This window comes from Sinocyclocheilus anshuiensis, unplaced genomic scaffold (genome assembly GCF_001515605.1).
Source record: "Sinocyclocheilus anshuiensis isolate Anshui unplaced genomic scaffold, SAMN03320099.WGS_v1.1 scaffold1658, whole genome shotgun sequence".
In the NCBI taxonomy this organism is placed as follows: domain Eukaryota; kingdom Metazoa; phylum Chordata; class Actinopteri; order Cypriniformes; family Cyprinidae; genus Sinocyclocheilus; species Sinocyclocheilus anshuiensis.
In genome coordinates this window covers 188,332-210,997 of record NW_015547302.1, presented here as the reverse complement: position 1 = coordinate 210,997, position 22,666 = coordinate 188,332, and the positions used below count along the sequence as shown (strand labels likewise).

Genomic DNA, 22,666 nt, shown 5'->3' with positions numbered 1-22,666 from the left:
CAGTGCCTGAAAATAGGCTAACTTCCGTCAACATAACCAACGTGACCACCTGCTTGCACAGGGAGCGTGCTGGGGACTATTTTCAGGCGCTGCGTAATATCATTGCGCCTGCAGCACCCATAGTACGGCAGCAAAGTTCCTTGATTATTACGCCGGAATGAGATTATAGTTCCTAGCCATATCAGCCTAGAAAATCGCAACTTTTCATTTTCCGTCGGTCTTAGTACACGATGTAACTACAGAAGAGTCAAGTTTTAAATAGGAAAAATATAGAAACTCTTTGGTCATTTTTGAGCGAGATGCTAACGGTCTAATCAGATTCAATGATCTATGCTAAGCTACAGCTAAAAGTGCTACCGCCAGACCCGGAGATCGGCTGAATGGATTCGAAAACGGTAAAACTCAACTGTTTAACTCTAGGGGAGCTGGAAAATTAGCCTATTTTCAAAAATAGTGCAGTGTTCCTTTAAAGTAAGCCTCTCCATAAATGTGTTTGATTTATAAAATCAGTTCCATGAAGGACATAAACAAGTGAAGATGGAGTGCTGAGAAAATGTCATTTATCTATTTAATCAATAAATAATAAAAATAACCTTCCCGAACTGCCATAACACAAGAGCGTCATCTCTATGGTCTACAGGCAGCTCTTAAAGGGATAGTTCACCCCAAAATGAAAATTCTGTCATCATTTTCTCAACCTCATGTTGTTCCAAACCTGTATGACTTACTTTGTTCAGTGAAACCCAAGTTAAATATATTTCAAGAATGGAAACCAATGGGAACCAAAACGGTTTGGTTATCAACATTATTACAAATATTTTCTTTTGTGTTCTGCAAAAAAAAAAAAGAAAGAAAGAAAGAAAGACATTCAGGTTCTGAACAATATCAGGGCGAGTAAATTATGACAGAGTTTTCATTTTTTGGGTGAACTATCCCTTTAAGGGCCCTCTCCATTTCAGCCCTGCTGCACAAGTCTGCGATAGTGAGGCATGACCTTGCTGTCTGGGAGGTAGAGTGCCATCTCCAAAGCAACCAGAACCGTGAACTCCAGGGAAATCAACTCCTTGCTATTTATTCGAAAACGCTCCTCCAACCTCTGTTCAGGATCAGGCAGATCAAAAAAGAGAAGAAATGGGTTGGGTGAAAGAGAGAGGGAAAGTCAGTACATAAATCATATTAAAAAATAATATGACCAAGAAAACATGAAGCATATGTGACCCTGGACCACAAAACCAGTCATAAGGGTAAATTTTTTTAAATTGAGATTTATACATCATCTGAATAAATAAGCTTTCCATTGATGTATGGTTTGTTAGGATAGGACAATATTTGGCCAAGATACAACTATTTGAAAATCTGGAATCTGAGGGTGCAAAAAAAAAATCTAAATACTGAGAAAATCACCTTTAAAGTTGTCCAAATGAAGTTCTTAGCAATACATAATACTAATAAAAAATTAAGTTTTGATATATTTACGGTAGGAAATTTACAAAATATCTTCATGGAACATGATCTTTACTTAATATCCTAATGATATTTGGTATAAAAGAAAAATCGATAATTTTGACCCATACAATGTATTTTTGGCTATTGCTAAAAATATACCCAAGCGACTTAAGACTGGTTTTGTGCTCCAGGGTCACATATACCTATAAAGAATGGTTAAGTCTCTGAATTAAATGAACATCCAAAGCAGTAAGACACTTACATCGATCAGCTGCTTGACCTCTTGTTTCTTGAGGTCGCTACTGATCTTGGCAGCTAATAAAACGCAAGCAGCAGACACCAGCTTTCGGTTGTGCTTGTTCAACCTCCCTTGCAGAACCAGCTTCTCAAAGTAAACATAAGCCATTGCTATGGTAACCGGCTGTAGGCCACACTCTTCGCTCACCGTGCGCATCTCCCTTTTCAAACTGTGGTGGACATTAAATAGAGGAGAAGTAGTAGTTTGTGAACTTAATTAGGACCAATTAACAAGATGCCCATGTTGTATGTTAATTCATTCAGCCAAATCTAAAATGTGATTGTGATAGTGCTATGTGCTAAAAGACCCCATAAAAATAGCTTCATGGGCACCATTTCTTTCCTGTGTTAACATATTTTCTATTAAACTAGATATGCACTCAATAAATTTCTGGCTGATACAATAAGTCGATAATTTTTTAACTGTAGCCGATAACTGAAAAATATTAATATTCAATTCAATATAATTTTGTGTAAAAACAAAACATTGGAAATAAAATTAATAGGCTTAAAGCAAATTTAGGCATCTCAACATTATAAAGTACAGTATGAAAAATACATATTCTTTTTGAGATTTGCAAGATTTGTTTTTAAAAATGATGATAAGTCTACACATAGAAATATAAGAAATAAACATGCACAATTAAATTTCCTAACAGACATGGTCCTAAAGCAAAACAAATTAGGTATTTAACCATTTTAGTTTACATAAAAACTTTACCTTCTGATTTTGCTGAGTGTCAGCTTTATGTGAGGAAACTTCTCCTTGAATGTCTCATTCATGTCTTTCTTCAAGTCAGACGGTTTCACATACTCAATAACTGTAGTCTGGAGGGGACAAGGAGAGTCATATTATAGGTGTCGTAAAAAAAATTATGTTTTTTTATGGCTGCTAAAACACAATGGTGACTGTGAATATTCAACTTTTACAGCTAGAGCCTAGTCAGCTGAGATACATAAGATATCATGCTTCATGCCTTTATGGGTAACCCTTAGGGTAATCACATGACATGCTGATGTGATCTGATATAGGTCATAAGCTGGGTTCAAGGATTATGAATCACTATCATGCTGTAGTGCAACTCAGATGTCCTTGCAAAGCCTTTTCATTGGCATCATGTTAGAAGAGATTATTGAAATGGTGTTGGTTCAAACTGTTCAATCAAGGAGCTTACCACATAAGATGCGAAAATTAAGACTCGCTTGTGCTTCCCACAAGGCCACTGGGGGTCACTGAGTAAGTTGGGGTCATAGTCTGATAGCTCATCCACACCTACCAAGAGTTACAACATTAAACACGTTTGTTTTTCTGTTTTTTAAAGAAATTAATATGTTTGCTCAGCAAGGATGCATTATATTTATCAAAAGTGAGTTAAGCCATTCATAATGTAACAAACTATGTCTATTTCAAATAAATGCTGTGCTATTGAACTTTCCATTCATCAAATAATTCTGAAAGAAAATGCAGTTTCCACAAAAATATTAAGCAACACAACTGTTTTCAACATTGATGATAATAAGAAATGTTTCTTGGGCAGCAAATCAGCATATTAGAGTGATTTCTGAAGGATCATGTGACACTGAAGACTGAGTAATGATTGCTGAAAATTCAGCTTTGCCATCACAGGAATAAATTACATTTTAAAATATATTAAAATAGAAAACAGTTGTTTTAAATTATAATCACATTTAAATAATTATCTGACCATGTAACACACAAGTATCTTGTCCAGCTGCGCTGTTGATTCTAGAAGGGGTGAAGTTCTTCTGCCCGTTAATACGGTTGCGAGACACTGGCATCTGAGCTGTACTGATGTCAGGTGGGCCGCTGCTCTTCTGCCTGACCAAGGCATTAGTTGGAAGCAGAAAACGGGCATATGATACTGTCTGCAACGCAAAACATTCCAGGGCTATCAGTATAAACACAAACATATGCATTGCGTAAAACACACACCCAGTGACCCGGTACTGCACCTTGCACAATGATGCTTTAAAACAGACAGCAATACTACACCAAATAAACAATCAATAAGGTTTCTAAGGCACATAAATCACGTCTTTGCTCAATCTTCTTAGAGGAATACCTTTCCAAAGTCCACCTCCACTCCCTCCAGTCCAGGGACCATATCAACTCCCCCACCAGAAGAGTGTCTCTGTCTCTGGGCTTCTAGTTTAGAGTCACTGCAGAGGGTAGATAAATAATCAGAATTGAATAACACTTCCCTGTACTGAAATAATCTCTTTTATTCAGATATTGAGATAAAGAATCCTCTGTCTTATTGCTGTTTGTCTGGTGCAAAAGACACCAACAGAGTCTGTTAATATACTAGCACCAGGCTGCAGTTCACTGTTTATAAGCTGGTCTATTTGTAAATACAGTACATCATTATATTAAAGCTTAAAATGATACAGCAGCACATCTTTAAGAAGTGATAAAGCACACTGACTAAATAAAACAATGAAATAAATCATATTTCTGTGAATGATGTGATGTATGACAGGTGGACAAATCACTGTGATCGCTGGACTGCCAAAACCAAAATCTAATCACTCACTTGGAGTTCTGCACAAAGCTGGATGACACATTATGCATGTTATTTACTGTATGTATGTACATCTAAATCTTACATTAATGGAGCCATATCATATATTTATATTATTTAATTATTTTCCCAGATGTCCACTTAAAACGTTGAGGTTTTTCAAATGTAAAAATGTAAATTTTACAGTCCCTTTTAATTATTCTTTTTTTCTGCTGTGCCATTAGGAAACACAGCAGAAAAATTCAAAACTTTTTTCAAATGTGAAAGAGTGCTTTGCTCCTCTAAGACTCATGCAGCTGATTTTCTGTTGGGTTACTTTTATCCTATGTATCCAATTCAGAAAATGTAATAAAGCTTTAATAAAATGCTCTTTTTGGACTGGGGAGGATGTTTTGAGTTTTGCAAATTACAGCATATTTGCATACTACATCAAAATCCCTTTTTAAAAGATCAAGGAAAATTTGATCCCACATGATATGAAACCATGTGAGGTAAACTGAAGATCATAAAATATGACAAATTTAAAAGTTTGGGGTCGGTAAGAATTTAATGTTGAATGAAGTCTTTTACTCACCAAGGCTGTATTTATTTGATCAAAAATACAGTAAAAGCAGTAATATTGAGAAATATCACTACAAAGAACTGTTTTCTGTTTCAATATATTTTGAAATGCAATTTATTCCTGTGATGGCAAAGCTGAATTTCCAGCAGCCATTTCTCCAGTCTTCAGTGTCACATGACCCTTCAGAAATCATTCTAATATGCTGATTTGGTTCTCAAAAAAATGTTTTTTTATTATGTTGAAAACAGTTGTAAATATTTTTGCAGAAACCTGGCTTTGTTTTTGTTTTCAGGATTCTTTGGTGAATAGAAAGTTAAAAAGAACAACATGAATTTGAAACTTTTCAACTTTTGAAAAAAAATTTAACGTCTTCTTTACGGTAACTTTTGATCAATTGAATGCATCCTTGCTGAATAAAAGTGTTAATTTCTTTAAATAATATCTTACTGACCTCACATTTTTTAACAGTAGTGTACATGAAAATAATTTATTTGAAAACATCAGTGCAATTTTCACACTGACCATCCGGCTTTGTGAAAATCCCTCAAGATATTTTCTTCCATTACAAATTAATAGGCTAATTTAATTTGGAACATCATATTTCATCAAATTTCAAAAAAAAAAAAGAAGAAAGAAAAGAACAGCTGATTTGTCCGTCCCTCATGTATGGGTTTGCATGATATGAAATGAGTGTTTGGCTGACTGTGGTGGCTTTGTACCTGATGTGATAACTCTCTCCATAAGGCAATACAGAGAAAGCAGCACACAGGGATCTCTTGGCACAGATCAGCACAACCCTGCAGGACACAGATGTCAAGTGCACACAGAACATCATTACACTAGCCATGTTTACACCACAACAAGTGCATATGGGTCACAAGTTGCAGCACAAAGCAAATGGGAGATCTTATAGCCCTGGAATGACATTGGTGACAAAATGAGCCAAAAAAAAAGTCAATCCATTCTTCATTATTAAATTAAAGCAGCATGTAGCTTTCTATGTCGTAGCAGATTGGTCAACAGGACCAAATCTAATTTCAACAAACCCCGTCACATTTCCCAGGGGGCTGAACAACATCACAATTATCAGGTCAGCAGCTTGTGACACAGGATGTGCTCAATGAGGTCAAAGGGTCTATATTACATCACTGCTGATGTCATGAGGCTGGGGGTGAATGTAAGTGAAGGCATGATTTCATGGTTGATGATGTAATGCATGTCGGGTAAAAAAAAAAAAAAGGGGTGTATAATTCTGCGTAAAATACAAGATCATATTAAAATAACACTTCTTTTCTTTTTTTGAAAGGGGAATCTGCACTGTTTGGTCTTTTTTTCTTCCTCAATCTGTATAAAATTCATCACCAAATAAGGTTGTATATAAATCATGTTATAATGCAAAAAAAAAAGTCAAAAGAGCCAACTGGGTTTACGGCACGTTTTACCAGAAGAGTTAAGTAAGTTGGAGATAGAAAAAAAGGAAACACTTTTGGAAGCTTTTATCTTACGTAACTGAATTTCATTACATTTTAATGGTTCTTGCCAAGGTGCAGTTCTACTTTCAGAAAATGCCATTTCTATGTAAGGTTCCATTCAAGATTAATTTAATTCAGCCCAGTTGTTCCTCGTGTAGGCAGACATATCTATCCCCCATTATCTCAGTGAGTACTTATGCCAGCTATTAAGTTAACTAAGGAATCACAGAGTCTGTCTGAAGCTGCACTGTTTCACTTAGCATGAGAGCACACTGCAGTTATATAACAAAGAACTTTATTGCCTGAGGAAACAGTCCAGCATCCACTTCACCAGCATCTATTTTTTATATTCACCTTACCTGACATGAGCCCAGTATGGGACTATCTGAGCGCCTCCATCCTACAAAAGTTATTTATAAGAAAGTGCTAATAAAGGACTAGCCTAACAGAGGACCAATTATATTTTAAAATTATTTCTGAAAATTAAAAATAAAATAAAATAAATGCATTAAACAAGATTGTTTGTTTTTTAAATTAACAAACAAACAAACAAAAAAACAACAACTAAAATTGATAGAAAGTGCTAATAAAGGATCAGCCTAAATTAGAGGTCTTCAACAGAGGAACAATTATTGTTTGAAATAATTTCTAAAAATAAAATAAGATTAAAATAAAAGGTATTCAACAAATTTAAGTTAACTTAAAACTAAAGTTAATAAGTAAATTTTAAAGAATTATAAGTTAAGAAGTTAAAATGTAATGTTTTATTGTCCTCCTTCATTAGAAGTTATTAAAGTGAATATGTAATGTATTAATTTGATATACAATTTTACAATGGTAACGTATTATTGGCCAGGCTCAAAAAGCAACTCCGTTTTATTTGTGCTCTAAGGCTCCTTAGCTTGAAAAAGCATGAAGACCCCTGGTCTAAATTGATTTTGCATATACAGATTATTTATTCAAAAAGATAACAAAACAAATACAGCTCCTCCTCACAGGGAAAATATTTCCCAAACGATATCACACCTGCCAACTCACCTGCTCCCTCGAGTGTCATACTGTCTCATATTCTTGATGAAATGCACCTTCTTGGAAACCTTTGGCCCTGGAGACCCAGAGAGGTTACGTGTCCTGCAACAAGAAAGAATGTAATAAAATTTAGAGATAAATACATGTGACTTCAATTTGTATACACTTCGAGAAAAACTGTGATGGATTAAATTGAAGCAAAAGCATAATCTTTTAGCCTTTGACTATAGATAAAGGCTTAAAGGTCGCCCGTCCAGCATCAGTGCATCAGCAGACCTTACATAAAAAGATGAGAGGGTGAGGGGGAACAGAACAGGAGAGAGATGAAAGGCAAGAAACAAAAAAAGGCAAACAGGAAATTATGTGCACATGTACTGTAGTGAGATCATGAGGCTCGGTTTACATGCAGCTAAAGCTTGTTATGACTGGTTGATGATGGCCTTGGCTATACTTCTTTGACTGACTCAGCAGCCCCCTTATTATCTACTCTGACAGCCGTGATATCTTATCATCATACAAACCTTCCATCTGTTCTATGGGTTTCCCTAATCACCGTCTCTGTTGTCACAGTTACAAATTACTTTTAAAGGCAAATAGGATGGAGAGCTCACTCATTAACCTGCATATAACTGTCAAACATTTCTGTTACTCTTAATGATTAATTAATAACTTTGTTCAATCAGACAGTACACGCTTTTTCACAACTTCTTTGGTTTTTAATTTGATTACGTCCTTTAATTTCGCCCAAAATAGCCAGATTCATGAATGAATGAATGACTCTTATAATTCGATTATTTTAGTGAATCACAAAACATATGGCGCGACCCGAGTAGTCCGATTTCCGAACGGTTCCTATTGAGAATCACAGTAAACATCTGAGATCTAATTACACGAAATGTCCGATTCTCGAATGAACAGATACACATTATGGTTTTGGATTTATTTTTCCAAACATTTTTCATTTAAAGTACTGCAAAAGAAAATGCAACCGAGTCTTTATGAGTCCCACCCCGACCTATTCATCTTAACAGGTCTCAAAAAAATGTTGCAGAAATATTTCCAGCCAGACTCATGCCTAGAAAACCATACCTCTCTTCAAAGATGAAATTGAAAGTTGTAGACAATAAGGCGGAAGTCAGTAATTCCTCTTACAGATTTGTTATTGTTTTGTTTCTCGTATTGTAATATGTACTGTTTATAATACTGCTTCAAAAGTCATAATCGAAGGTAAACACTGGTAAACAACAGGCCAGATAAACATTCTATCCACATGTCATAAAAACAACACCGTGAAACGATTTGGGAATAAACATAGCTTTCATAAACAAATATAAATTCACAATTGTTAATGACAGATGACACCTGTACAAATGAAGGTTGCATCACACATTTACTCCATATTTGTTATGAATGGTGTAATTTGTGCATACAATGCCAGCCAGAGAATAACGAGTGTCATTGTTTGCCAACCTGCATGACAAAAACAAAACTCACCTTTGGCGCGGATCAGGAACAGGATTAGAGCCCGGGAACTGGCTGGGTGATTTACTGGATCCTGAAAACGGATTCAGCGGTCCACAGGTCGGTGAAAGTGGGGGTGCCTGAACTGACAAAGAATGTGTTCGTCCATCCTCCGTGAAAACGTCGCAGCTCCCTTGAATAAATGCTGGAGGAGGGCTCAGAGGACCAGGGTAAGTGTTAGTCCTCAGTAGAGGGGTCGCTGCTCCCTCGCTGATGGATGACACTTGGGTGAAGGTTCCGTAGCTGATAGGTGTCGCCAGAGGGGGATCCGTCACCGCCGCCGCGCCGACATCCACACACAGGCTCTCGGCTTCCCTGGGGCCAACGATTCCATTGCTTAGGTCATAAACCGGTCGTCCGTCCAAAGATATATTGGTGAGAAACAACAGTGCTGCTTGTCTGCGACGGGAATCCCGGCTTTTTCGCAGGTGTTCTTTGTGTGGTTTGGCTGAATTAGTCCTAGGACAGCCGCGAGTACCGCAAGCAGCGGCCGCCATTCTACTGTGAGTAAGCTAAACGCAGACAGACCTATTAGACCGGCTGAGGGAATGGTCACGCCCCCTGACACCCTATTGGTTCAAATCCATGACACTTGCATATAAATGCGTCTTTGTCTCAGCGGATTGGACGAGAGGTCTTGGTTCATACATTTGTACAATAATTTTGCTTCAAACGTACAGGAAGACATAGGAAATATGACAGACATCTTTTGCTGTCGTTGATAAATAACGAGAATGATACTTGAGTTTAATAATTTTACATATTTGTATATTATATTGGTAACACTTTACAATAAGGTTCCATTAGTTAATGTTAGTTAATGTGTTAACTAATATGAACAATACATTTATTACAGTATTTATTAATCTTTGTTCATGTTAGTTAATGAAAATACAGGCGTTTATTGTTAGTTCGTGTTAATTCACAGTGCATTAACTAATGTTAACAAGCACAACTTTTGATTTTGATAATGCATTAGTAAATGTTGAAATAAACATTAACTAAGATTAATAAATGCTGTAGAAGTATTGTTCATGTTAACTAAAGTAGTTAACTAATGTTAACTAATGAACCTTATTGTAAAGTGTTACCATTATGCCAATATCAATTATATAATAGCCTATAAAATGATAAATTTATTTATTAAATCAGCATTAATTTCACCCTTAACTATCAGAAAGCACCCCTCTGTATTCATCCTATCTAATTTGTTAGGGAACATGTTTGCCTGAACAAATGTACACAATAGCACAAATAGCAACAAATCTTCACAAGCAACAAAAACAAAATTTTCTTGAATGTGGTATAGCTAGTCTTGATCAGCGCAATCATGAGTTTTCATTTATGCAATTTCTAGTTGTATTCACACTGTAATGTTTGACTAGACACTGCTCCGTATGGTAATGACACAATCTCTTTATATGCTCCACATGATGCTGTAAAATTCAATGCTGGTTAGCATAAGCCTTTGCTAAGCTCTAAGTTTCAGCACAGCTCATTACAGGAGTTAAAGTATTGTATCTATATGGTTTATTCTGTTACGTAAATATCCAGTGTGACGTCTGCAAAAGCTCATGGGATAATGAAATAGGATAAAGAAAAGGAGGGGGGAAGGTAATTTCTGGATTCTTCATATAAAATGTTGGCAGCAGGAGCATAATCATAATTTCTTAATAGCCTTGCAATAATATTCCTCAGAATTATTTCCTAAAGAATTACCTTTATGTTGTTTAAATATCCAAATCCATAAAATGTATTTGTTTAAGATTGTTGAGGTAATGAATGGCTGAGATTACTATTGCTATGTTACAATACACTTGCAGTTATTATTATGTGATGTAATAAGGCTTGAGCTAATATTTCATAATCGACTGGTCCACTGTTTGTGGGGAATTAACCTTAGTCTAAACTGGTGTGCTCAAAATCTTTTCTGGAGTATTTTATTTTATTTTATTTTATTTTATTTTTCACAGCTAATCCAGACAAATGCATACCCTCTGAAATTGACAGTGGGTCTAACAAAACAATTGAAAAGGAATAGTTAATCTAATATGAATGTTTTTACCCTCCTCATTGCTATTCAGCTGGTTTCCACGTGAGTGCAGTATACATCAAATAAAAATCATTGGCTGAGACTTGTAGTGGCTGTACTTAGTTTTGGAATGAGTGTTCAAATGAAAAAAACAACAACAACAACTGCGGTATAATGCTACTATATGTCAGTTTTCATTTAACTTAAGATGACAAGCAAAACAAAGGACACTCTTTCAGTTGATGCTTTGGTCAGGTCAGTAAACACACAATTTTGCTTTCTTTATTGTCCAAATTAAACACATGGCTGAAGATCGACATCCTTTTTACAGTCGACAGCAACAGTCTTGCAGGTGCAGTGTAAGGCTTAACATCTTTTAGCGTGTCTATGGCAAAATTAACCAGCATTAACCAGAGTGAACGAGTATGATCCACTTTGATAAAGTACAGCATACATGGCTGTGCTGAGGTGTTCCAGCTAGCACCAACATGGTAACACAAATGGACATACATAATGGTTATGCCAAGAAGTGAAATGTGAAAGAGTTACAATGGGTTAATGGACTTAGCAACAACATGATATCAGTAAACACAGCACAAACCCAAGATTATTCATCTTCTCTCTATTCAACAGCCCAATAGTCAGTCAATGCAAAATACTATGTTCTTAGTCATTTGTACACAACAGGGTCAAGAAAGAAAGAAAGAAAGATAGAAAAAGATAGTTATTGTTTTGATCAGAGTAAAAATATACATTCTCATCAGTTGGTAGATGATATTAGATGATATGTAGTTGGTATTGATGACCAAATGTATCGTCTTAATTTAAATTATAAATAAAATGTAAAAGTAATAGATAAAGATACTGAAGATACTGTATGGATTTGTTCATATCCATCAAAATTTTCACTATCCAAACATTTATAAGTGTATTATTGCACCAAATGATGTAAATGACTTAAAATGGTATACTCATAATGCTGATAACTTTTCATGAATCCTAAAAAGAGAACTATTTTGAAACATGTGAACATATGCCATATGATTTTTTCTTTCCCTTCAGCTGTCATACAAGTACTTTAAAATGTGAACTCATAATCTTTGTTAGCTTAGACATGTTTGAAATACTGCGATATAACCATACGTTCCTATTACAGGGATATAATAAATTGGATTGATCAGGGTTCTTTGTTCTTGAGATGAACATTCATTCAATCCTCTTTAAAGGTGCACTCAGCCCTTTTTCAGCATCAGACCCATTATTTCCATTATGACACAAATGTCCTTTGAGAACATTTAAAAAAGAAATCCCACATTTTTCAGTGATATGCAATTTTTCACTTGAAAGGTGAGCGGAAATGTCCTGAAAAGAGACCTAGATAACTGTAAACAGTTTTTTTTTAAACATAAAGAGTGTTTCTTGCAAAGTCTGATCCCTGTTATTGAAAGCAACATACAGTATTCTGTGCTTAATAAAATGCCTATGTTACCAGAAGCTCAACCCTTCAATTATCTAGCACACAAACCGTTTTTATTTATTCGTTAATGTTTTAAACGGGGTGAAATGCACCTTTCAGATGCTGAATAGCCAAATGTAAGAAAGTCTTAAGGCCTTTAATGAGACAACTCACACATTTTACTTGTACCGTCTACAACCTCAATACCCACTGAATTATGACCAAATGGATTCAGTATTTGTTGAATACGGCAGCTGCCACGAAAGATTTAAAAACACCTAGAATGGTTTGAAATGGTGTTTAAACACCATTGCTGTTAATGTACCACACTGATATGTTGTTTTGCTCATTATAGATTTACGGTGGCCTCACTGCTTTCTTTCATTAATTTGGTCAGACCCCTGCCTAACCTCCTAACCCAATAACCTGTAGTAATGTCTAATGTCACCACAGGATGGCTCTTTTCTAGACACTAGTGTCTCATGTGCTTCCACAGATGACAAGAGTCATTAAGGGGTCGTGTGGAGATCTGACAAACTCTTCTTCTTCACCAAATAAAGCTGGACAGAACTGACTTTTCTGCTCACTAACACATTACATCTTTTATTTGGAGAAGGTAAAACGTCTCAGACTGTCGTCTCGTATTCCATCACTTCCTTCGGTGTGCCTAGACAGCGGTACTGGATCCTTGGTGTGACCGGAGCTGCGGCTTCCAGTACCAAAATTGTCTTCCGCAGCCTGCGATCAATGAAGTGGGCGTCCCAGGCTGGGTACTGCTTCCTGGGAAGGTCGATGCGAATTACTGGCCCCTCTGTCCTTGGGGTGAGGCGAGGCGCAGCGGTTCGCGAGGCCTTAAGGGTCCGCATCTTAAACACTTCTCCAACATCTCCTCCTGGTACTGACTCTCCTCCTTTAGTCCTCTGCAGAGTCCGCGGCGGGCTGCTCACCACATCCAGAGGAGGAGGAGCGGAGGTGGGCGACGAGACACAAGGATCTGAAACAGCACCCACTTGGACGTCGCAACATCCAATATAGGCCCCAGACACAGGGCCATCAGGGTGCAACAGGCAGTAGTAGACAAACATAAAAAATGTACCCAGGGCATAGCTGCAGGCCACCACGCACACCACCACCACAGCGTAAAAGTCTGAAGTGCGTGGGCTGCGGTATATATACCACACGGCAGTGAGGGCCACATTTTCGCCCAGGATTATGAGGCTGTAAAGCAGCAGACGGCACCGCATGGGGCCCTCACGGACGCTGAACCAGCAGAATATGTACACGATGCCCACCATCATGTTGTAGATGATCTCCTCCCACTTGGACATGCAGAAGTCCGTCTCACCTTGGATGATCCAGAAGGTCATGGCGCACCAGTGGGCCACAATGAAAATGCCGAAGTAGAGCTGGAAAATGGAAACAAAGAGGGCGAAGGCCATGGCGCGGGCTCCCACTGTGAACAGGTGCCACAGCATGTGCACCACCACTGCTTTATATGACATGGGGAGCTTGTCATCACGAGAGTCCCGTAATGCCTTCTGATAAGACGCCATCATCCAGCCCAGAGACACTAGCGAGGCTGAAGCAGACAGACCTGGATCAAATGAAGCACAATGAGAAAGAGTGACAGAGAGAAAATGGGTCACTTTACATGGTGCATTAATTCATTTTAATTAGACTGCCGGAATAAGTACGAATTAGATTTTTGCATAGTTCGATGGTGTTTCAATGTATTAGGGAGGACATCTAAGTAGCTACTTGGCTATTGGTTAACACCGTATGGTCTATAAAATAAAAAATATAAATATAATGAATTATATTAAAATAATACATTGAAATAGATTTATTTATGCTTATTAAATATTTTTGTAAAATATTTTTAATTATTATTATTTTTTAGAAAGCTTTTATATTTTCACTGTACTAAAGCCAAAACTAATTGAAATATTATGTGGACAATATTTATTTTATATTAATTTTATAGTGTATGTTTTGGTAATGTTATGGTAACATTGGATACCTTTTAACATAATCTAATGAGGCAATATTCTAAATGACCATTCATTTGATTACTGTAATTTTCATGTAAATGTTATATCTTGGGAGGTATGCCTTAAGTAGCTACTTGGCTATTGGTTAACACGGCAAGGTCTATAAAATAATAAATATAAATGTAAATAATAAAATAATAAAATAAAATAATTTTATAATAATAATAATTATTATTATTATATAAAAAGTTTTTGAATATTATTATTATTATTGTTTTTGTTTTACAATAAATCTTTCATATTTTCATTGTACTAGCCAAATTGAATTAAAATATTATGTGGACAATATATATATATAGTAATGCTAGCTATGTAATCTTTAAAATAAAAAACAGATTTGGCTTTATTTCCAACTGTTAAAACTTGGTCTGCCAAAAGAAATAAATAATTTGGATTCATTTTATAGCTACTATACACTTTTGCCAACATTTTTTTCTTTTTTTTTTCTCTTTTTATTTCTCCTAAGGAATTTTAGAAGACACATTAGAGACAAATTGACTACTAGAGCAATAAAATACTTCAAATTCATTTCAAATCAAAACCTACAGAGGCAAAGTTGATACATGAACAATAAAATACTGCAAATTGATTTCAAATCAAAACCTATACCAATGCATAACAATTCACAGGAGTCTGTACAGTATATAAACAATGACAGTACACCTCACCATCCTTCTCAGAAAATTTTTTTTTAATTCTGTTTGAGTGCTGGTACGCTCTTGAGAAGCTCTCATTAATATTTAAGCAGGTTCCTGTCTGGCTATTCATCAGCTCACCCATTTAGTCAGGAGCAGTCAAAACGGAAAATCTCTCCTAATCAGCAAAAATATAATCATTAGCTAGTTCTCCAGCCGTCTCGCATTGCACTGAATATGATTATGAGCAATTATGACAGACCCAGCAAAGCACCTTAATCATAATATCAGTCTTCAGACTGGAAAAGTGCAGGTCAGGACAGACCAAGAGGAAACACTCTTGTACTGATGCCAGAATTTTCTACACTGCTGACTGTAGGGCAGATGAGTGCCCTGCTCATCTCCTGAGAACTGGATATTCTTTGTTGTGGAATCACATTTTGGCTCTCCTCAGGTTCATTTTTATCTTTCTGGAAAAAGAGGCCTTCAGCAGTCTGAATAAATGTAATGTGATTAGGGCTCCCACAGTGTAAATACTGCAGCTCTCTCAACTCTAGTCCGAATGGCATGGAAAGAAAGAAGGACGTCACATTAAATGACATTTTTAAACAAAATTCACATCCTTTAGTTAACTAGCTCTGGGCACTCTATAAAAGTCACAGTTTGCAGTTTGACATTTGGATGAAATTCCTCAGGGAACATCTAACAGGGGCTACAATTGTTCCCATGGAGCTGAACTAATGCAACAGAGAGTTCTCGCAGCTCTGTAATCAAAAGCACCCGTCAGGTGGGTTTGTAACTATCACACGTCCTGTTCCCTCCTTATAGACCCAAAGATAGACTGGAGCAATTTAAACTACATAATTAAAGACGATTTTAACATGTCACCATTATCAAGACACTGACATGAACATCTAATGAGGTATTATTCTAAGTGATCCTTTGATTACTGTAATTTTCATGTTTCAATTATAAATCTCTTTATGATTATTCATTGCAAATTTGGAGTGAGCTCTTCCAGGGGAAAATGAAAAAATGGTGTCTTAACTGCTACTTAAATTTTCATCTGATAAAATGGTCAGTCTCATGCATAATGACCTGAAATATGTATGTATGCAACCCGTTGTCTTTCATATTCAGTCAAACTTCAGTAATTTACCAGCTAATTTGCTCTTGGATTGAAAATGAGATGCTGAGAAATTGCACTTTGATCTTTAATGATGGCCAAATGAATTTCTAAAACAATTCTTATTGTGTCACATTTAAAGTAGATGCAATACAGAAATCACACTGCAAGAAAGGCATTGAATCAAACTCTGCACTGGTGGATAGCAATATGACAGATTGGGTGACTGATGGAGTAGCCTCTCAGTCTCAGACAGTACGCCCACAGTCCACCCACAGCACATTTTCTGACCGTCTGATGTATAGTGCACTCAAAAATGGGTTGAAATCATCAGTTCATCAGATCTGATTGGCTGGCATTGTGCAAATTCTAGGAGTAAAGGCACAGGTTTTCTCATCAATCATTTTGAAAAAGTACTGCTAACAAGACGTTTGAAGAGGAACTAAATATGAATATAATAAATATGATGCAGACAAATACACAGGCCCAACTATTTCTAGCATACTTAGTGAGCTGGTTTTAATCATAGGTGTCATCAGCTTACCCTGCAAAGGGAGGACCTGGCTGGTCTGGACCATAATGCTGAGTTGCAGAACGAGCTGAGGTGCGCTCTTCAGGAAGGTCTCAAGCAACCTCAGCATGCTGATGTCAGCGTTCTCGAACATCGTACGCCAGTAGAAGTGTTTGTGCTCGTGGTCCCCACGCCAGCGGCTTTGCACGCCCAGATATAAGACATGGACATACCTGGGGTAAAAATCACAGTTTAAGACCTCCAGATAATTTCTGTACAAATCACCAAAACTTGCATCAGAAAAATGTTAATTACACTACTGGTCAAAAGTTTGGAAAACATTTTCGAGAGAGCTTACCAAGGCTGCATTTATTTGATGAAAAATACAATAAAAACTGTAATATTGTGAAATCTTATTACAATTTAAAATCACTGTTTACTATTTGAATAATAAAAACTTTAAATTATTCCTGTAATGGCAAAGCTGAATTTTCAGCATCATTACTCCAGTCTTCGGTATCACATGATCCTTCAATAATCATTCTAATATGCTGATTTGCTGCTCAAGAAACATTTCTTCTTATTATCATCCATGTTGAAATTGATGTTTTGTTGCTTAATATTTTTGTGGAAACCATGATACACTACCATCACTACACTACAGTGCACTGCTAGTTTTGTATAAGATTTAAGAACATAGAAAGAAAGAAAGATATCAATACAAAGACATTAAACTGATCAAAATACCTTTATAAAGTTACAAAAAGATTTCTATTTTTCAAATAAATGCTGTTTTTTGTAAGTGATTTCTGAAGGGTCATGTGACACTGAAGACTGGAGTTTTGGCTGCTGAAAATTCAGTTTTGCCATCACAGGAACAAATTAAATTTGAAAACATATAGAAACAAATAGAAAGCAGTTATTTTACATTTTAATAATATTTCACAATATCACTGTATTTGTGGTCAAATAAATGCTGCCTTGGTGAGCATTAGAGGCTTCCTTCTAAATCATAAAAAAAATAAATAAATCATAATTATTCCAAACGTTTTACTGGTAGTGTATGGAAACGGGAAATTACATAGTTAACATCGATGCCAGTCTGCAGGCTTGGAAAAGACCCAGAATCTGCCTATAATGTCACCGTGACCAGCTGAAAAAGGCCGTACACTTGTCTGGGCAGACTGCCAGTGCACTATCGAGTGCTCCAGCATGTCATGTTCTGTCTTCAGCACCACGGTCTCCATGCTGTTGCAGATGTCTTGTGAGACACACCAAGGTCGCACTTGAGATTACATGGATGTCAGAGAGCATGTTTTTCACGGGAGGGATCACTGTCTCTTACTTTCGTTACTTCAAATTTCCTGATTTACGACCCCAGGACTGCACTGTTTATCCTGTGAGACGGATGTAAGTGCCAGAGGAAAGGAAAGAGTGGCTTTTGGAAGATATGACGCAAAAACTGCAGCTGTGCATCCAAAAGATATTTATGTGAGCCCCTTGAAAAATCTGACTTTCACTGGACTTAAATTTGTTTCTTTTGACAGGAAGTGCCATGATATTTCAGTTTGTCTCAAGGGTAGCGAGAGTAATAGAAGTGCTCGCTGGATGTCAGGAGATTGGCAGAATGAATCACCCTGATCTGATGAGGTCTATAAAATTGCTCCACATCCTTCTCACAACTTGCTGTGCGAGAAAAAAACAGCCTCTGAAAGAAAAATCAAGCAATAGAGAGCCTACGAGAGAGGCTGTCAGCGAGTCAGCCTCAAATTTGACACAAGTGACACAGAGTCTTTCTTTCTCCGAATAAAGAGTGTGCTTTCAATGAGACAGAAAAGCCGTCTTTGCTTGTAAAATTCACACGGATGATTTCAGACAAAATCAAACAGAACCTTGACCATGCAACTCCTTTTTCTTCAAGAAAAATAAGAAAACGTTAACAAACAGGCAGTGCTACGGCTGAGAAAACATCTCTCAAACAGCCACGATTGGCAGGCAATGCATCAGTCTCCATGGTGACGACTGACAGACATTGCAGCTGACAAGCTTGGCCCATTACTTCGCTTAATATAATTGGAGACAATCATCTGCTAGGCCTGCATTTTGCAAAGACTCAGGCTTCCTCTGAAAAGGACTTTCTAATCTAAAGGCAGCTCAGAACAGGATCACCACACTGATTATGTTGCTGTTCACCTGCCATTAAACTACATTTGAATTCAACAACATACAGAATGGCCAATTGACCCATTTGGTTACTCAGATGGCACAGCTAACCAATCAGCACTCAGCTATTAACTGGCAGAGTTCCTGTAATTCAGTTAAATACCATTACAATTCCCCCTCTCTGCTAAATTACAACACTGATCACACCCTTGAGAATGACAGCAGAAAGAAAGAAAGAAAGAAAGAAAGAGAAAGAGAAAGAGAAAAAGAAAGAAAGAAAGAAAGAAAGAAAGAAAGAAAGAAAGAATTGAAATCAATGTTGAATGTTCTCGATCAGATTTCCAGTTGGCTGGAATCAGGCTGTCATTTATTTTATTGAACAGTAAAGCCCTGCTGAGGTAGTTATGAGACACATGCCATCATGTAACAGAATTAGGAAATTGGAAGTGCTTTCTATTTCCTGTCGCCATATACAGTACATTTCTTTTGTTCCTTGCTATCCTTCTCACGAGTGTGATCAGAGAATTTTGTTGTAATCTTTCTGTCTTTGTCCCTCTAGGTTCTTTAACAACATTTAAAAGGCTATTTCACAATATAGAGTATAAATCAATGTATGACTACCATCTACCAGCCAGGAAGAACGCGAAATACCATTTTCCTGCATCAATAAAATCAATTTATGGAATAAACTGTATCTATCTTAACATTGTTTTACAAACATTCAGTAACAGATTAATTTAATGTATTCAATAAACACATAATTGTGCAGTTAGAATATTTAGAATATGCACAACATGTGACAGACTTTTGCTGACCAAGGATTGAGGGTTCTTTTATTTCCAGACTATTGTCTAGTTCAGTCAAAAAAATATTTTGAGTACATAAGGCAGTTCAGACATATAGGAATAAATGTGATGAATTAATTAGAGCTTGATATTTCACCTCTTATGCATAATAGACCGAATTTAGGAATGTAAAGACATTTAAAAATATTTTAAAATGGTATTTCTTGAATATGCGATAAACACAGAAAAAAACACCGTATATATAAACATTCAGATTTCTGTCTTTTAAATGTATTTAATTTATCCCATCAGTGCTCAACCCTTCATATCAGACATACCTTCAAACAAGCACGAACCTAAATCACACTAAAACACACATTGCCTACAGCTTCCCCCCATTTATCAAACACACAGTAATCACAGCTCAAGTTTTATTAGGTTCCTTTTCTTGTCACAGTTAATCCCAGTGAGCCCATTCCCAGGAATGTGTCTCAAATAGGAATTAAGCTATTTGGCCAGCAGCAACAGACATCCCCTATCTCTCCTCTAGAATGAGTCCTCTCCTCAGTCCTCCTTGGTAGAGTTTTACGTTGGTATCCACAGGGGAGAATTAATCACGCAGTGTTTGCAAATCATCTCATTGTCACAGATGAGACTTTTTTTTAAACTGGTGTCTTTCGCCTTCACTCTTGCTCACTCACACTTTAGGTCTGAGTCTTATGTATTAAAGAACATGGATATTAAACACACTTTTGGTATGTTCAATAGGGCATCACATCTGAAAAAAAAAAAACTTCCATTGACGAAGTGACCCATTCAATATAATGAACAAGTTCAATCTTCCTGCCGAACAGGATGTTAGCAATGGAGTAAATTAACAGTAAAGTATTAAAGGAATAGTTCACCCAAAATTGAAAATTTGCTGAGAATTTACTTGCTCTCAGGTCATCCAAGATGTAGATGAATTTGTTTTTCATCAGAACAGATTTGGAGAAATTCAGCATTACATCACTTGCTCCCCAATGGATCCTCTGCAGTGAATGGATGCCATCAGAATGAGTCCAAACAGCTGATAAAAACATATAATCCACAAGTAATCAACACAGTTCTAGTCCATTGATTAACGTGCTTGTAAGAAACAAATCCATCATTAAAGCATTTTTTTTACATTTTTTTTTTGTACATTTTTTAACCATTCATTCTGTGAATGTCAATATCAATATCAAATTGCATAAATAATAGGCTGAGCTTGCAGTCATGGCAAGAAAACATATCTATCTATGGAATTATCCTTGAGCTGTGTGCAATGTCATACAGTGCGATAAGTGTAATCCAATTCATATAATGACTTTTATGTGCCGAATCTTTTGAGTAAGTCAAAAACATAGAGCACAACCAGTGTAATCTGATTCACAAACAAATGACTCTTATGAATCAATATTTTTAGTGAATCAAAAACCAACAGCGAAACCAGTGTAGTTCACAAACAAATGATTTATCGTTCTAAATGAACCATTCAGAAAGACTCACAATCTACAGCTCTTCACTTAAACAACCTGCTGAATCAGTCAGAGCATCAAGATTATCATTGGTTTCAGTGATGGAATATTTTTATTTAAAATATTCCAAAGATTATGCTGATACAAAAGAAAATATTTTTAGAGTTCATAAATGTTATGTTTTATGATAATAAATGTTAATCAAGATGTTTATTAAAATAATTAAATGAGACTAAATCAATATGTAAACGAATGAAAACTGTTGCCTCCTATTTTTACATTCTACAAACACTTTTTGCAGTGCATGTAGTCATTTTTATCAACGCAGCCTGTGTAAAGGTGTCTTTTCTTCTTATAAGGTGGTGAATGATCCTGATTGATCCTGCTCATGTGATGCTGCAGGGAACATGGAATTGAAAACCGTCTTTGAACGTGTGCAGTGAACCAGGTCAGAGTACTCAGAGGGGACTCTCGAATAGGGCACACTCAAAATGCTTAGTAAAGTCTTTGGTTAAACGAAAATGTGAGAAAGAGTGTTTTTTTTATTGCACATCAATTAGTTGTATCATTTTATTTCTGATGTAATTACAAGCCATGAGGGAAAATTGCTTTATAATGACTAATTTTCATATCAAACAGCCCAGTTTTCACATATTCTCCCTCTCAACCATTCTCTCAAGCATGCATCTCAACCCTAAAAATGACGATTTATTTTCACATCTACTCTCCACCTATCATTCCTCACCTGTTATTCTTTGCAGCAGCTCAGTGCTCTCTCAATCTCTGGCTGACTGCTGCAGGTAAGGACATGTAAACACTACAGCTATAATCCTTGTAATGCAGAAATGTGACAAGTACAGTGCCGGTGCAGCTTTAATGGCATTACTGCTAATTCCAATCAAACAAAGACAGAGAGGCTGGGAAGCTCTGCTCGGAAGCTTTTAAGCAAAGACTTAGTCAGAGAGTAGGCTACTAGTGAGAGGTGAAGAACAGAAATCCATTGCAGGTCAACCAGAGGTAACATGAAAATGGCTAAATGTGCTTTCTAAAAGGTGCTATTCTTAGCTATAGTGATAGAAAGAGACAAAGAGAGAGCAGATGATATATCACTAGACATCGGCCTGCAGTGCCAATGATGTTTTCGTTAGTGGCACTGGAAATATTTTCTGTTAATTACATATTCATGGGAACGTAGCTCAGAAGGGCTTAGGCTAAAAGTCTCAAGGCTAATTTGTGAATAAAAAGAGATAATGGTTTGATTTATTCAAATTAGATGAAAATGATTTCCCAATTGTGCCTTATTTGCTGGCTGGCTGGTTTGTTTTGAATTGCAGATATCCTCATTCTCTTTCCGAAAAGCGTCTGCCGTCTCATTATATGAGGACATGAACACATGAACTTCGTCTCCTGAGCTGCTCTGAGTGTCACATCACCAGCTTTTCACAATTTCATTTGACAAAGGGGGTTATATCTGAATAGTTACACACACACACACACACACACACACACACACACACACACACACACACACACACACA

General features: G+C 36.5%; 2 protein-coding genes across 3 annotated transcripts in view; both read right to left on the bottom strand.

Moving 5' to 3' along the window:
• The window catches only part of LOC107701719 (CDK5 and ABL1 enzyme substrate 2-like), a 12,030-nt gene extending 2,663 nt beyond the window's left edge, over positions 1–9,367 (bottom strand). Inside the window, exons 1-9 of one of the 2 annotated variants that reach the window (XM_016503793.1) lie at positions 8,844–9,367; positions 7,359–7,451; positions 5,568–5,645; positions 3,828–3,924; positions 3,450–3,630; positions 2,919–3,016; positions 2,465–2,571; positions 1,709–1,913; positions 995–1,096 (exon numbers count right to left, since the gene is read on the bottom strand). In XM_016503793.1, coding sequence (XP_016359279.1) covers positions 995–1,096; positions 1,709–1,913; positions 2,465–2,571; positions 2,919–3,016; positions 3,450–3,630; positions 3,828–3,924; positions 5,568–5,645; positions 7,359–7,451; positions 8,844–9,367 — 1,485 coding nt within the window. Of the gene's footprint in view, positions 1–894; positions 1,097–1,708; positions 1,914–2,464; positions 2,572–2,918; positions 3,017–3,449; positions 3,631–3,827; positions 3,925–5,567; positions 5,646–7,358; positions 7,452–8,843 lie in introns of those variants that run through there. The other variant, XM_016503795.1, reaches the window with a different exon arrangement.
• A 2,821-nt stretch (positions 9,368–12,188) lies between these two features.
• LOC107701703 (XK-related protein 7-like) overlaps positions 12,189–22,666 on the bottom strand; it is a 15,032-nt gene continuing 4,554 nt past the window's right edge. Inside the window, exons 2-3 of the mRNA XM_016503769.1 lie at positions 16,715–16,914; positions 12,189–13,952 (exon numbers count right to left, since the gene is read on the bottom strand). Of these exons, the coding sequence (XP_016359255.1) occupies positions 12,985–13,952; positions 16,715–16,914 (1,168 nt within the window). The 3' untranslated portion in view covers positions 12,189–12,984. The remainder of the gene's footprint in view (positions 13,953–16,714; positions 16,915–22,666) is intronic.